This window comes from Trachypithecus francoisi, unplaced genomic scaffold (assembly GCF_009764315.1).
Source record: "Trachypithecus francoisi isolate TF-2019V2 unplaced genomic scaffold, Tfra_2.0 Lachesis_group12, whole genome shotgun sequence".
Taxonomy (NCBI): Eukaryota; Metazoa; Chordata; class Mammalia; order Primates; family Cercopithecidae; genus Trachypithecus; species Trachypithecus francoisi.
Window position 1 is genome coordinate 16,564,540 of NW_022681457.1, and position 16,218 is coordinate 16,580,757.

A 16,218-nucleotide genomic window follows, 5' to 3' on the forward strand; every position below is an offset into this window, starting at 1 on the left:
TAAAGGATTTTGAAACCCCCTCCCCAGTCAGAATCCATCCTTCCCTCTTAAGACTCTGTCATTAGTTAGTAATTTCCATGGGTTATTAGACTAAATTCTATGAAGAAGTTGTAAAAATAATTTAACTCCAAAGAATTTTAAAGTCTCTATGGTACTAGTACTTAGACTTTTATGAAATTCAAAACATTTTTCACCTACAAAAAGAAACACAGAGGCTACGAAAACCAGAGCCATTCCACTAGGGATATAAAGTAGTCCTTACCTGGTTGTTTTGCCGATTGGCCCCTAGGAGGAAGCTGATCATGTGCCGCAGAGCTGAATGCCTCAGAAGAAGGTCTCCAGCCCTAATTCCTTGCTGTCACAAGATATTGAGAATAGCAAATTATATTTCTATCCAGACAAAAATTGGTTTTAAAAACAGCTATTTCTATTTCCATATAGAAAGTACTTGTTAAAATCTAATAAAAAAAAACTCCTGAGCCTCACATTGCTTCACAATAACTACTAAACAATTAACCCCTAGTTTTAATGCAGACTTCTACTGCTATCAATGAATAACTACACGCACCTCATCAGAATTCTTACAAGTAGTATAATTCACAAGATTTTTAAGAAAAAACATCATAAAAAACATACCATATAGAACTTTACCAACCAGTCTAAAAATTTTTTAGCGTATAAATCTTCTGTATTAGAAAAAGATATGAGGAAAAAAATTATTTACCTTTTGTACAAAAGTGTTGAACAGGAAAAAGTACTGAGCACAGTTTTTACAATTTTCTGGGACGTCTTTGTCCAATAGAGCAAGCAGTACCTCCAGTAACTGATGAAGGCTTTTTAGCTGGTTAGAGGAAAGATAAAATTACATGAAGAAAAAGAACATAAGACAGACATTTATAACAGGATTAATTTGAGGTAAACCACCATAAGAACAAAAGGAAAGTCTGATTGATACAATCCAGTCTCAGATTCAGATGGACTTATGCTTTGAAGAGCTAAAACAGAATTATCCATTTTACCTTCCAGAGAAAGATTGGTACCATAGCAATAATTAAAGAAAAGCTTAGTTTCAGTTCCTAGATTTCAGAGTCAAGGGCATGATTCTACTGCCGAGTCACATTTTCTCCAGAGCCAGTATCTCTCTGTCTCTTAAAAAAAGGTGGGGTGTTTAGGGAAGACATTTCTGAATCCCTCCCTCCACTACGTTACTTCTTCACATAATCACAGATGCAAAGAATAAAAACACAGACACAGGCATAGGGCTGGAAACCAAGCCGATGGAGCAAATGGAGAGCAACAGCCTGACAGCATGACAACGGTGATATCGACTCAGCCGTGAACTTACTTGAGAGCCCGCTGACGCCTCATGGAAAGCTTTGAAAAACATTTTATTTGTTTAGAAACCATTTTGGTTATGACATTGCTTCTTCTTTCCCTCCCACCCCAACTGTTGTTGGACAAGTCCCTAGAAATTCATCTGTGATCTAGAATTAAGACCAGGCTTACTACTCTCATTAGTTCGTTTCCTCTGAAGATGGTATTCAAACTTTTGCAATATTCCCATCCATCCTGTCACACCCATTATAAATACAGTAAAATTTAGCATTTACATAGCACTTCATTTTCAAAGTACTTTCCAAGATAAAGTGGGTGGCAAGAGGCACCATTTCCATTTATGGGGGGAGGCGGGGGAAATAGACATGAAAATCCATCAGCTGGGCATCAGACAGAATTCACTGAGCAAATGGCTTCCAAGTGTATGGCTGCCATTCCCTTCTCTGCCTGCCACCTGCTGTCCTGCCTTTAGAGGCTGGTGGGTAATATGCTGTGGCCTGACCCCATCTCTAGGGAGGCTGCACTAACTCTGCCTTTATCCTTTGTTTGGGTTGGTACATGGGAGGAAGGAGGAGAGTGATATAGTCCTTACGTTAAGGATTCTTGACACATCTTAGAAACTTCTACAGGGAATGGAGCAATGGCATTTGAACTGTCCTCAGCAGCTCCTGTGGCTTGTATTCTATATTGTGCATCCAGATAGGGTTTTGTTTAAAAAATGGTTCTGCTATTTAAGCTGATCAAAACCACTGCCTTACAGTAAACCTCAACTTCCTAATGACTCCCGGAATTGAGACACAGTCTTTGAGGACCTTCCTAAAGGGCATATTTGACCGCCTTGTTCATGGAACTAAGTGCTTGGGTGGCAGGCACTGTATCTGGATCAACATCCTCCTTAAAGGACTTGCTCAAAGTTGCACAGCAAAGCCAACATCTGCATTTGAAGCAGTAATTCCTAGAATCTGTATTTAGTTCATTGAGGCACAATGCCTCCAGCCAATGTTTATAAGAAGCCAATTTGTTGTGAAAATAACATTTTTCAAAGTTTTCCATGTAGTGTCAGCTGTTTGAAACAGCAAACTTGGGAAGTAACTGCTGTATCTGTAAGGACTTAACGCCCCTGGATGAATGGCACCATTTGGTTTGGTTGCCAGCTGCAGGTTTAGATCAGGAAAATAGCTTATAAGGAAAAAGACAAAGCCAGAGGTGGCTCAAAATGTCTGCTGGTCTAGATGAGTCTCTAGACACAGATTAGTCTCAGTTCAGAGAGATCTAATACAAATTCTTGAGAGAGGACTCTGAAAAGGGAGTGATTCTAGAGAGAAAATCCCAAAGCAGACCAAAGCAGGCCTGAATTCCTGGCCTACCATGGTGTTTGGGATGTGTGGAGGAAGGGACAGAATGCCTTCTCCCTGGCATGTACCAAAAATCAGTCCACAGAAGGTGCGTTTATGTGGCAAAATTACCAGACTCCAATCCTAGGCTCTTTCTTATTACCTGTAATTTAAAACATTTGGTAAAAATACAATGTATACATAACATTTTAAAAACGAGACCGACCTTATCCTGATAAAACAAGGCACTGTCTAGGGTTTTCTCCAGAATGGTGGCCACAGCAACTCGTACTTCTCTCACACTGCACTCCAGTAAGAAAATCCTGAAAGAAAGAGAAAGGTGGTGTGAGAAAGCAAGATACATTTCCATAACCTCAACCTTTCCAACACAGTTCCCACCTAATAGCCAAGAAACAAAAGTAGAGTCTCCTGATACTGTTAGCGCTTCCAGGCCAAGTGGAGCTTTCCTAGGTCACTTCACTTCTGCTTATTCCTGCTAACTGGAATGCCACGAATTAGCCGACAAGGCTCTGCTCAAAATTCACTAAGATTCTAAGTGGCAACTATAAGAAAGTTTAAAAGATAACAAGTACTCCCATAATGTTCAGCTCTAGAGGTATAATCAGACTCAGGTACAATTCTCTTGAAGCGAATACCTAGAGGATGCAGAGATCCAGAATATGGGGAGCTCTACAGAGCAAACAGTCTACTCCCCAAACAAATGGCACAGCATACAAGGGGCAGGGGGACAAAGGAACGACTGATGGTCAAAAGAGCCTTAAGAGACACAGAAAGCAAAGGCCATGTGGGGACCTCACTGGATCCTGATTTGTGCAAACTCAATGGTAAAATGACACTTCTGAGACCTTTGGACGAAATCTGAACACGGACTAGATATAAGGTGATATGAAGGAATTATATTAATTTTGTTGGTTCATGATAATGGTAAAGTACTTACATTTTTTTTTTTTTAACTTTACTGTTAGAGATGAACTTTACCTTCAGATACATGCTGAAAATTTATTGTGAAATGATATAATGTCTGAAATTTAAAATACTTCGGAGAGAAAAAAAAGCCTGCATGTGGGTGTCGTGTGTGAGAGCTGAGATAGTTAAGACAAGACACGCAAAAGCTGACAACCTGCCTGGGGCCTGGGTCCAGGAAAGGGCTCATTCTGCCTACTTGTGTGTGTGTTTAAACATTTCCACAATAAAAGGTTCTTAAAAGATGTAAAGTATCCTTCATGTTAGTAGTTTGAATTCTTTACATCAATCTGTAAGCAATATTTACTATGAATTAATTTTTTTACAATTACAGTTAGGTTTAAAGAATTGCCTTAAAAGAAGACTATACCAAGGGGCTGATCTAAAAGACAACACCTCTTCATGTTTATAGTTACTAAAATATGAATACAGTATACATATCTATTTTTTAGTTGTAAAAATGACTATCTTAAAAAATTGTAAAGAAATAATTAGAAAAAAAGACTATTCTTCGAACAAAAAATCATAGCAATTGATAGTGATGAGTAATTGGTCTTTATAAAGAAAGAAACAAACTATAATAAACTCCATCAGGAAGAATGTAGAAGTACTTCACTAGGATTCTTGAGCATTAGGAATACTAAGAAACCAAACATACTACCCAAAGGACGTTACAGCTTCTCTGGAGACATTTAAAAGCAAGCCTGCTTGGATATAAGGGAATGAATAAAATATCTGCTATGTTCCTTCCAAATGGATGATGTTTCTATAACATTCTAATGCTTGCACAATGCTCAGGAGTCCTGTTGGAAAGATATTTTGGAATCAAACTAGAAAAAATGGTTATCTCTAACGCAAACTCTAAAGGGAAAGGCGTATAGTACACAGCACTTCAAAGAAATGCTTACTAACCCTTTAAATGAATTACATGGATATATATGCATGCATGCATGAATAAGTATTTGGGTGTCTGCTATTTGCCAGCCTCTTTGTGTCTAGTCGGGAATGAACTGAACCTGGCTTCTGGCCTCAAGAAGCTGAAGTGGTAGTGGAGGAGATGGGCGGAAAAACAGGGAGCAGACTAGCAGGCAAACATCCGTTAGACTGGGTGACCGGGAACAGCCTCTCAGAGCAAATGTTATTCACGCTGATGTCTGAAGGAGAAGTCACTTACTATGCGAAGAGGGGAGGACAGTTTTCCAGATAAGGAATAACAGGTGCAAGGACCTTGAGGCAGGAAAATAAGCTCGGCAGGTTCAAGGAACCAATAAGCCAGTATGGCTAAAGCCTGATAAGCAGGGAGAGGGTCAAGGAAAGCCTGGAAGGACAAAAACCAGATCAAGCAAGGCCTTGTGGGTAGTGGTGAAAATTTTGGATTTTATTCTGAGTCCAATAGGATTCCGTTGAATAATTTTTAACCAGAGAGGTAATGTGATCTAATTTGTTTAAAAAAGAACAGTTCTGTTGCTGAATGAAATAGATTAGAGGGAAAAGTGGAGATATCAAGTAGGCAAATAAATGTTTGGAGCTCAGACCTAGAGAGGAAGGGGATCAGGGATCAGCAGTTCTGAAAAGATCTCTAACTTACCACCAGACTGGCTTGTGGGAAGAGACTTGCGTTTCTGAATTCCCTGTTGTGTGTTTGTTTTGAGAGAAAACAGAGCATATTTGTATGCTGGCAGAAGTGACAGAAGTGACAGAAAATTCTAGAAAGTAAAGATGCAAGAATTAAGAATGAGATACTTAAAGGATCAACTTCCTTGAGAAGGTCAGGACATGCAAAGAGACTCATTTTGAGAGAAGAGGGGATACTTCCTCCACAATAAAGAGAGGAAAGGGCAAGCTGGAACAGACTCTGGCAGGTGTGTGGCATCTGTGGTTGGGGTAGGGAATGCTCATTTGCTAATCCGTACTTCCTCAGTGACGTTGAGCAGCTAGGAGCAGGCACAGTTGAGGAGAGTGAAGGAGAAACCCAATGGGAATAGAGGAGACAGGACACCAGAGACCACAGCAGTGCTTGCTGGAATTCCACATAAATGTTGAACTACCAAGGACAGGAGAAGCTGACTTGATGAGGATGATCAGAAGTAAAGTATAAACATTCATAGCGAGTGGAGCACTCTGAATTTCTGCCAGAAAAGCAACTTCTCTTTTTTAAATTTCAGGTACACAGATAGATGTACTATCATAGGTAATACACTACCAGTAGCTTTTTTTTTTTTGAGACAGAGTCTTGCTCTGTCACCAGACTGGAGTGCAGGGATGCCATCTCAGTTCACTGTAACCTCCGCCTTCCGAGTTCAAGCGATTCTCCTGCCTCAGCCTCCCAAGTAGCTGGGCCTACAGGCACCCACCACCACGCTCAGCTAATTTTTTTGTACTTTTAGTAGAGACGGGGTTTCACCATGTTGGCCAGGATGGTCTCAATCTCTTGACCTCGTGGTCTGCCCGCCTCGGCCTCCCAAAGTGCTGGGATTACAGGCGTGAGCCACTGCGCCTGGCCTACCAGTAGATTTTTAAAAAATTATTTTTTAGTCACAATCCAAACACAGTTAGACAATATTGTAAACTATGGTAACCTGGGATTGTTTATCTCTTTCCACCAGATTCTGAGTCCCTGAGGGAAAAGACTTGCGTCTTTGATCCCCTTGAGCCATAACAGGGTAAGTTTAGGACCCACGTGCCTATGAGCACCTGGCAGGCAATCTGCCTCACAGGCTCTTCCTGCGGTCACTGAATACTTGCCTGAGATGATTTTAGAGTGACCTGAATAATGTCCTCACTGTTTCAGTGAAGAGAGTTTAAAACGGACTTTAAGCAGAAAAATAATTTCAAGTTGAAATAAAAAGGGTTATAAGAAACTTCAGCTCTAAATCACTGGAAGAGACACAAATTTCTTTCAATTAAAAGACTCCAACACTTACTTTATCAATTCTCGTCCTTCAGAACTAATAAAATATTCAACTAACCACTGACAAGCATCAAAACTTTTTGAAAGCAATGCTTCAATGGTAGCAATCCATTCTTCAGTATCAACCCTTTAAAAAGAAGCAGAGACAGCAATGTTAGGAGCATGAGCCCAGCCAATGACCCCATGCAGTATCACTCTTATTGGTTCTTATTTCTATCTACCAAAGTCTGTCTCTCTGTCTATCGTGGGTAGGGTGGAGGGATAAGAAATACTCAATGACTGCCCACTACCATGGCTCAGTGTACTCTGGAAACCAGTGCTTTGCATTCCTTGGCTCCTTATGCTGTGGCTCATCTTTCCCCACAAACAAAAACATGTAAAGAAGTTTAAGTCTTAGACTTTACCTGCCTTCTGCATCTTTACCAAACATCTCTAATTGGAAAAAAGGCCTGAACTATATAGCATTTTGTTTTGTTCAATTAATTTACACTCACAAAATGTCCACTTTCAGAATAACTTACATTTACATTTTTATACTTTATTGCTAAAATCGTTAATATTCTACCTTACGGAATAAAAAAAAAATTCAGGCAGAAAAAAAGCATAATGACTATTCTACCCATGCCCTCATAACACCTCCCTTACATCCCTCAATGTCCCAAAATGATCATTGTGTGTAATGACCATATAAACAAAGTGGAAATAGTGTGCAACGTGTAAACAGCATGAGCAAATTTCACAAACAGAAGTGACCAAGTGTCCTTAGTTAATCCTATGCCATTAGGACATAAAAATCCATGCCATCTGGACATTAAAAGAAAGGAATACATTATTTTTTCTTTTTCAACCAAATACTAAAGACTGAGATCACTTAATACATCTTTGATTATTACACATAAAAATGAAGTTGTCACTATATATATATATATTTTTCTCAAGAGTTTCTTGACTGCAAAATCTGTCCAAAAACCTCTCCACACTTGGAGAAGTTGACTTTGCTAGCGAGAGGGAAAAGTCTGGGAACTTCGGTGGTCTTTTAACTCTAACTGGTCTCCTCACCCTGGGTCTCCCCTTACTCTAGGTATATTCTACAAACCACTGCTCAATACTCTTCATTCTTCACTCATTTATTCACAGAACTACTTAACCAGAACCTATAATGTGCAGGCACCTTATAAGGTGCTGAAGATAAAAATCAATGATGAGGCCAGGCGTAGTGGCTCATGCCTGTAATCCCTGCACTTTGGGAGGCTGAGGCAGGTGGATCATCTGAGGTCGGGAGTTCAAGAGTAGCTTGATCAACACAGCAAAACTCTGTCTCTACTAAAAATACAAAAATTAACTGGATGTGGTGGTGCATGCCTGTAATCCCAGCTACTTGGGAGGCTGAGGTAGAAGAATCGCTTGAACCTGGGACGCAGAGGTTGCAGTGAGCTGAGATCGTGCCACTGCACTCCAGCCTGGGCAACAGAGCGAGACTCCGCCTCAGAAAACAAAACAAAACAAAACAAAACAACCATAAAACCAATGATGAATAAGATATAGTCATGTCTGTAAAGTTTCTAAGGCAGAGGTCCCCAACCCCTGGGCCATGGACCAGTATCAGTCTGGGACCTGTTAGGAAGAGCCTGAGCTCCACTTCCTGTCAGATCAGTGGTAGCATTCGATTCTCATAGGAGCAAGAACCCTATTGTAAACTGCACATGTGAGGGATCTAGGCTGTGCATTCCCTATGAGAATCTAATTGTCCCTCAACCCTCCCTTCTGTGGAAAAATTGTCTTCCATGAAACCAGTCCCTGTTGCTAGAAATATTGGAGACTGTTGTTCTAAGGCATTACTCTGGACATACTTCCCTGTTCAAAAACCTTTCATGATCTCCCACTGAACAGAGCCCAAACTCCCTGCTCTGGTACTAAGGGCACTCAGTGAGTTCCAAACCCAACATTCAGCCTCAGCTCCAGGAGTCTCTCATCCGTCCTAGTAAAACACAATTAGTCACTCATGGTTCCCTAGGCCAAGTCTTGTCTGTTACTCAGGCTTTCCCTTCTGCCTAAAATGAGCCCTCTGTGTTTCAGTTTTGCCTTTCAAAACCCTCTGAGAACATCAGTGTCTTACAGCCCACTCTAATCTCCTTATCTGGGTATGATTTTGCCCAATTCCAAGATGTACAGAATTTATGCCCATTCTCTTTTTAGGTATTTCTCTTTTGTTTGATCTACTCTGTCCATTAGATTAGAAGTTTCTTAAAGCTAGAGAACATGTCTTAGTCCTCTGAATAAAATTAGCTAGCTGCTTTCACAATATTTTAAAATTGTAAATTCAACTTCAATTGAATTAACCAGTGCCCTTTGTCACAACAGATTATCAAAACATATCACTTCTCACCTGAGTTTCTTCTTTGTCCGTAGATAAGTTTGAAAAAGAAATTGAATAGCAAGCTGTAAGCTCACCTTTGCCATGCAAGGATAATATGGATGCTTTAATTTAGTCTAAGAGGGAAACATGAAAGAGGACGTTTTTCACAGAAGTTTTATAGATTATTACACATTGTTACGAACTAAATATGACACAATATATGAATATGATATACATACATGATAAAGTTAAATACTAATAAGAATCTAGCCAGCTCATTATAAAAAATGTTCCATTTAAATTTTAAAAAAGGTTAAGAGAAGACATCTTCTTCATTTCTTTTATGAAATCCTCTCAAAACAGTTGTTAGACCACAGGAATGCTAAGTCATCAAGAGACTAAGAACACTGTTTTCCCTTATTGGCAAATTATAATCATGGTACTCAAGGAAAAGTAGTTGAAAGTTAATCTTTAGTCTTGTAACATTTTACTACAAATTAGGAATCTCCACAAAGCCCAGTATCCATTGACATGAGTTCACAGTTACAGCTACTCTAAGATTCTTCTTCTTTTTTTTTTTTTTGAGACGGAGTCTCGCTCTGTCGCCCAGGCTGGAGTGCAGTGGCCAGATCTCAGCTCACTGCAAGCTCCGCCTCCCGGGTTTTACGCCATTCTCCTGCCTCAGCCTCCCGAGTAGCTGGGACTACAGGCGCCCGCCACCTCGCCCGGCTAGTTTTTTGTATTTTTTAGTAGAGACGGGGTTTCACCGTGTTAGTCAGGATGGTCTTGATCTCCTGACCTCGTGATCCGCCCGTCTCAGCCTCCCAAAGTACTGGGATTACAGGCTTGAGCCACCGCGCCCGGCCTAAGATTCTTCTATAAATCTAAACAAGGGCACTTTAGAAAGCCAGTATGTGGGAAACTCACACGTCCCCACCATCTATATTATACATTCAGAATGCTGCCTGCATTTTAATATTACCCAATACAGGCTACATTTATGGGAAAATCTTTTTGCATGTAATCTGAATGCTAACTACTGAGATTGAAGACGAATCACTGAATGCTTTAGCTAAAATATATTTCATTGTAATCTTTCTTATTTCTAACAATTCAATTAGCTACTTACAGCATTCAACGAAGCTAAAGACAAAACAAAACTGAAATAATCACTACTGTACACATCTCTATTCTTCATAAACTTGAGGTTCTCATCTCTCACCATCTACAAAAGAAGATTAATAGTTATTTTTATGAAATGGAAAAATGAATTCAATATGTGAAGGACATGTCTAATGATATGTAAAAATATAGGTAAAAAGCACTTATAAAAAGTGAATTATAATTTATAATTCCCCTTTCTCAAGTTTTGAACTTTCAAAAGAGGAGAGAGAAAACCTTCCTTTGGAATACAAGATGTTATAAGAACTATTATTCATCAAACCATACCCTTTTGGGAAATTCAGGTAAACTGTCACATGAAGGACAAATAAATTCTAACTTGGTATTTTAGGCAGAAAGGGACAAATAGAGCTCTCCCAAGCACAACCAACTCCATGCTTCCTTTGTATCAGATGGCTTAATTCTCTTTCTTTCTTAATGTAAGACTCCGTATTTTTCTCAAAGTCTCTTGTTCTAGCTACTGAGCTTTTGATTAATTAGTGTATAAAGTCTGGACTGAGTAGACAGTTCTGAATTTAGATCCTTGCCCTGTGACACTGGCACGTTTCTTCTTTTCTGAACCTGTTTTTCCATCCAAAAAATGAGAATAAACCCTGATACTGCACAATAATCTTTCACAAATTAAAGATTTGCTTAAAGCACGTAGCACACAGTAGGTGTTCAATAAATAATGGCCAATCATTGTCTTATTAGTCCTACTCAAAGGTTATGAACCTTGTTTTTCTCTCCAGACAAAATAAGTTTATTTTGGCAACATGGTTTCTTTACTGCCCACTCCCCACAACATTGTTTATTTGTGACATCTCACACTCACACAGCAGGTCAGTGATTGTGCCTGCCAATCCTGAGTGTGTATTCACACTTGTGTTCTTAGCACTCCATGGCTCTAGCTCTATGGTCCCCTCTGTGGCGTGGCATAAAAGTTTCATGAGACAAATGTGTAAGATAATGTAGCACCAGTGGTACCACTAACCCAGCAGGAGTACTTCTGGACCTACGGGATACATTTTGATGTCCATGTGGACATTCCTTCTTAGAATTTTTTATATGGTTCTTACCTGGTATATTCGAGCAGGCATTTTCTCCACAAACAGTCCTTTCTTCTCACCTTTTTTAACCAGCTTGGTAAGAATAGACAGCCGGTCATTGTTAGGCCTATGGGGCCGAGGAGATGACTGAGGTGAAATTTCCGGTGAAGATGGAGCTGACCTAAGAGACAGAATCAGAAAATTTTGTCTAGTATAAAATGGCTATTTTTTCAGTAGTTAGTAAGACTTGCCACATTCACATAAACAGGGTATTAGACTTAAACTATTTGATTATTATACATGTATCGAAACATAAAACTGTACCACATGAATATATATAATCGTAATGTATCAATTAAGAAATTAAAAAATGCAATACCTTCTAATTAGTTGGGAGAACTGATTGACATTATAGAAAATAGTGCAGGACAAACTTTAACACAAATTTTTACTTAATTGGCATATCAGATTTAACATTTAGTAAGCACAAAAATGAATTCTTTCTACATTATCTTTCCCAGCCATTAAAAAGCAGTGAAATAAACTTATCTTAGAGCCATACACTCAAAGTCTTGTAAGAACAAAGTATTAAACCAAGTTTTCAAATTTAATAAAACACATATAGTCATATTTCTCACATGAAAAAGTAAACACTTTCCTGACCCAACACATTAAAAGGCAAATTCACCAACGACAGGACCTTTAAAAAAACAACAACATTCTGACAGTTTTGGCACAGTACTGTGCTTTGGACAAAAAGTGTATTCAACAAATGCTGCTAACATCAAAAAAAAAAAAAAAAAAGTCCAGGTGTGGTGACTTATGCCTATAATCCCAGCACTTTGGGAGGCCTAGGTGGGAGGATTGCTTGAGCCCAGGAGTTCTAGACCAGCCCGGGCAACATTGGGAGACCTCGTCTTTACAAAAAACAAACAAATATCTGAGCCTGGTGCCTCTTGCCTGTGGTCCCAGCTATTGGGGAGGCTGAGGTGGAAGGATCGCTTCAGCCTGGGAGGTCAAGGCTACAGTGAGCTATGATCATGCCACTGCACTCCAGCCTGGGTGACAGAGTGAGACCACTCTGTCTCAAAAAAACAAAACAAAACAAAAAAAACAAAACACTTCAATTCTAGAATGAAATAACTTACGTGCGTCTTTCTAAATATGTAACAACCTCTTGCCAAGAAAATAACCAGAAGCAATAAGAAAACGGATTTATTTTCTTTTTGGAATTCTTTTTAGAATTTCTCTCTAGCTTAGCTAATTATCTTTAAAATCTCAAATAGTATATTCTCACAGACCACATCATCACCACAGAAATCACACAGCAAATTACAGGGAAGAGACACTTACAGAGAGAGATCTTCAGCTTCCTGCCGTACAACGCTGACTCGACTTTTCTTTGGTAATACTGGGGAGTTCTGATCAGACACCCTTTGGTAGAAAAGCATATAGGCATTCCAGTATCTTCGGCGTACATCAGTGTATGGGTTTGCTTTATAACAAGACATGAAGAAAGACATCTGTAAATAAAAGTTTTTCTTGTCTTGACAATCTAAAACAAAGGTCCCATTATTCCAGTAAGTAGTTAACTACTCCCTAAATTTGTAAAATGCAAAGTATAAGTAAAATATGAGCGTCTTTAGAGTAGTGCTTAGCATGGAAGTCAGGATACTTCAGTTCTGGGCCTAAGATTGATCTCTTACTTGGAAGTGATATAGGCGGGGGCAAGGAATAAGGGAGCAGTATAGTAAGTAAGAGAAAGAAAGTAAGTATCCTAGGGAGGTCTAAATGTTAAGCAAATAGCAAGTGACATTTAAAAATATGTATATGGCACAGGATGCGGTAACTGGCCTCACTTAACCATTTCTGCCAAGATCGGCCAAATCTAGGTAAATTCTGACAATACTATATCCAACCCGTAAAGGTTACCACCATAAGATGCATGGTTATAATGGCATGGTATCAAAATCTAATACAGTGAATCCAATACAGCTAAAAATTTAGAAATACCACTAGAAGATTTCAAAATCAGGTTTCTGAAATGCCAAGGTCTCCGTCAAATAGTTTTATCAAAGAGCAAGTTCTGATTGGGTTGTGCTTCTCCTCATACTCTTTTCTCCTGGGAGTGGGGGTTGTGGAGGGGAAGACTGCTTTGCCACACTGCATAATAAATATGGTTTTAAAAACACAGGTGCTAGAAATGTCTTCTCTAATTAGTCACACCTCTATATTAGTGAAAAGGAAATCTGAAAATTTTAATGGATAACTACTTCCAAAACTATTTTTAAGGTTCAATTTCTGTATTCATTAGTTTCTCTTTGATGTTCACTTCATCCTTTTAACTTACTCCCAGCTCCCCTACCTATCCCTCAAGGTTGTTGTAAGAAATTATTTGTAAAAATTTTTATAAACACCTTGAACATTTTCACGCTGGTTATTAAAGAGCTTGCTCATGGTTCTATAGCTAGAATAGCAGTATAATAAAAATCACAAAATCTGTTGTTTTTATATAAAGAATACTATATATTTTTATAGAAAACTATAAATAAAAAATGGAAAATATCCATTTGTAAATACTTACTTTGATCATAAACTTTTGGTCTATATTCTCCTCCAAAGCATTCATACTCCAGGGTCTCATCATTTAGGTCAAATTCTTCTATAACTGTGTCATTAAATTTATACCACTTTCCTTTTCCACACCCTCTAGAGCCCAGAAATCAGACAAACATTATAAGGTTAAAAAAATTAACATTCTCATCCTTAGCATTTATCTCTATGTACTGTCTACAAATAAAGCAGGTGATTATCATTTGAAAATATCTAAGAAATATGTAGTAACAATTATTTCAAGTTCTAAAACAACTTTTCAAATTGAAGGGGTAAAACCAGTTGCACTAAGCTTTAAAACTTCAAAATGAAACACAGTCAAGAAAAATGCCAAAGTGTGTCTGCACCACAGTGGTGAGTATGGATGATAAGGGAGAGCAGGGGAGGGCAGAAAGTGAGTAAGTGCCGCTTCAGGAAACCCTTACCGCCTGTCCTTAATGAAGGAATAGTAGTGGCCTGCGTGTGCCTGCCCACTGTGTACGATGACACCGACAAGTTCATAGTTTTCTGTGAGGGCAACCTTTTTTCGTGGGGATCCTCCACCTCCCTGATCCATACTTCGCCCATTTTCCCCAACTTCAGAAGAAGAATCTTGGCGAGCCATTCCTGAAACTGTGTAAGGCTCCATGTTTAGCATCCAGGGAAACTACGTAAAAGCAAAAAGACCATATTAACATTGATTAGTAACGTATACAGCAGTACCCAGTTAAGTGAGATCCAAATAAGAGGATGTGTTTTCCTAGTTTAAGCTAGGAACAACTACCTCTCCAATTCAAATATAAAATCTCAGAAATGCTAAGTCTGAGAAAGTCTAAAGTAGTCTCTGGTTTGAGCACTAAGGAAGGCATTTTCCTTCGCAGTAATCACTAGGGTGCCTTCTAGAAATGAGGGCTACTGTTTCCAGATCTGCCTATTCCAGTAGCAGCAACTGCCTAAGACAAGGGGCTCTTCATAATGCTGAGACAACAGCCTTAACATGGTAGATGGAATACGAAAATAGAAAAAGGAAAAAAAAGGAGTGAGGAAATGAATGGTTGTGAAAAATTTCAGGAAGAAAAAAAGTTACCCTTATTTGTTCATCATATTTAATGGAACGTCCACTTTCCCAGTCAAATCCAAATCTCATTAGGTGAATTACCAAGACGCTAGGTAAAGATTTAATACAGGTCCTTTTCACAGTTATTCTCTAAAGACAAAAAAAAGAAAAAAGAACAAATGTGAATGATCTCCACGGAGAAAATAAAACAGCACAATAATTAAGGCAAAGGTCTTTCTGACCCATGTGAAAACAAGTAATGACACAATCTAATGGAAATAACAATATGAGCTTACTACTGATTTTACATAAAACAAAGACACACTATGTGAATAACAAATTAATCTTGTTTTTTAAAAAGGGCAAACTTAATACCTTTTCTTTACACTTTTCACAGTAGTATGCGTTACTTCCCTCTAGAACTTCTCCTCTGACGAATTGGTCCAAAGAAATTTCCAAACTCTGACAAGAAGTCACTCCTAGATTGAGAGCCATGAAAGCTTCTTCACGCTCATATCTGATTAGGAAATAACAGAAAACCCACAATCAGCAATGGAATTTAAAACTCTTCAATTACCATAATTGAACACAGAACTACATTTTAAATCTGGGAGTCCCTTAATATTTTAAAAGTCCATTAATAAGTTAAAATGCCACTTTGTGACAATTTAGAATTGCTTAAAATTATGAATTTCAATGAATATTTTCTTAAGCCCACAAAGAAATTTTTTCTACTTCTGGAAGTAGAAACCAAAGAAATTTAAGTCACTAAATACTTATAGATCTATTGAGAGGGAGAGGGTTCTAAGTCTCTTAACAAATGCAAAATTTACAACATACTAGAAAAATCACTTCAAAAGGATGTTTATTTTTCCTGTCAGTGATATCTTCACTCACCTGTGAGGACAGTCTTTACAGATCTTCTGATCAGAGTAGATGCCCTGAAATGTATTCTTAAAAATTTGGTCTCTCCCCATTTTCTGTTGGAATGAAAAGTTACAATTTTAAATGATGCCTCCAGAACTTATGAGTATATAGAATTTTATTAACACATTGCAATTTAAGGGCCAAAACAAAACGAGTCATTCTGGCAGTGTCAGCTGCGATGAATGGAGGCCAAACCCATTATTGGCCTCATTGTCAGAGTGATGCAGACGATCAGAAGAGGAAGAGGAGGAGGAGGAGGGATGGGTCAGGTAGAGCTAATGACAACAGAATGTTCTCCAGGGTGATTCCGAATCCTTCTCCCTGTGCTACAAGGACCAAGTTGGGGCAACTCTCGGCAATCTTTTCTTTTTTCTTGTGGATAGAATGCCATCAATTTGCAAGTTACTTTATAAAATGGAAGAATTGTGCCTACTGATGAGAGGCCAATGCTGGCAGTGACAGCGGGATCTGAGAAGGCAATATCGTTTAGGAAGTCTGCCACATGGCTTACA

General features: G+C 38.7%; 1 protein-coding gene across 4 annotated transcripts in view; it reads right to left on the reverse strand.

The window, feature by feature from the left end:
• USP24 (ubiquitin specific peptidase 24) overlaps window positions 1-16,218 on the reverse strand; it is a 148,981-nt gene that overhangs the window by 17,149 nt on the left and 115,614 nt on the right. For all 4 annotated transcript variants that reach the window (XM_033225027.1, XM_033225028.1, XM_033225029.1 and 1 more), the window contains 13 exons: window positions 15,677-15,759; window positions 15,155-15,296; window positions 14,810-14,929; window positions 14,169-14,389; window positions 13,715-13,839; window positions 12,484-12,625; window positions 11,161-11,311; window positions 10,050-10,145; window positions 8,951-9,054; window positions 6,578-6,691; window positions 2,896-2,992; window positions 725-841; window positions 263-355 (listed from right to left, as the gene is read on the reverse strand). In XM_033225027.1, the coding sequence (XP_033080918.1) occupies window positions 263-355; window positions 725-841; window positions 2,896-2,992; window positions 6,578-6,691; window positions 8,951-9,054; window positions 10,050-10,145; window positions 11,161-11,311; window positions 12,484-12,625; window positions 13,715-13,839; window positions 14,169-14,389; window positions 14,810-14,929; window positions 15,155-15,296; window positions 15,677-15,759 (1,605 nt within the window). The remainder of the gene's footprint in view (window positions 1-262; window positions 356-724; window positions 842-2,895; window positions 2,993-6,577; window positions 6,692-8,950; window positions 9,055-10,049; window positions 10,146-11,160; window positions 11,312-12,483; window positions 12,626-13,714; window positions 13,840-14,168; window positions 14,390-14,809; window positions 14,930-15,154; window positions 15,297-15,676; window positions 15,760-16,218) is intronic.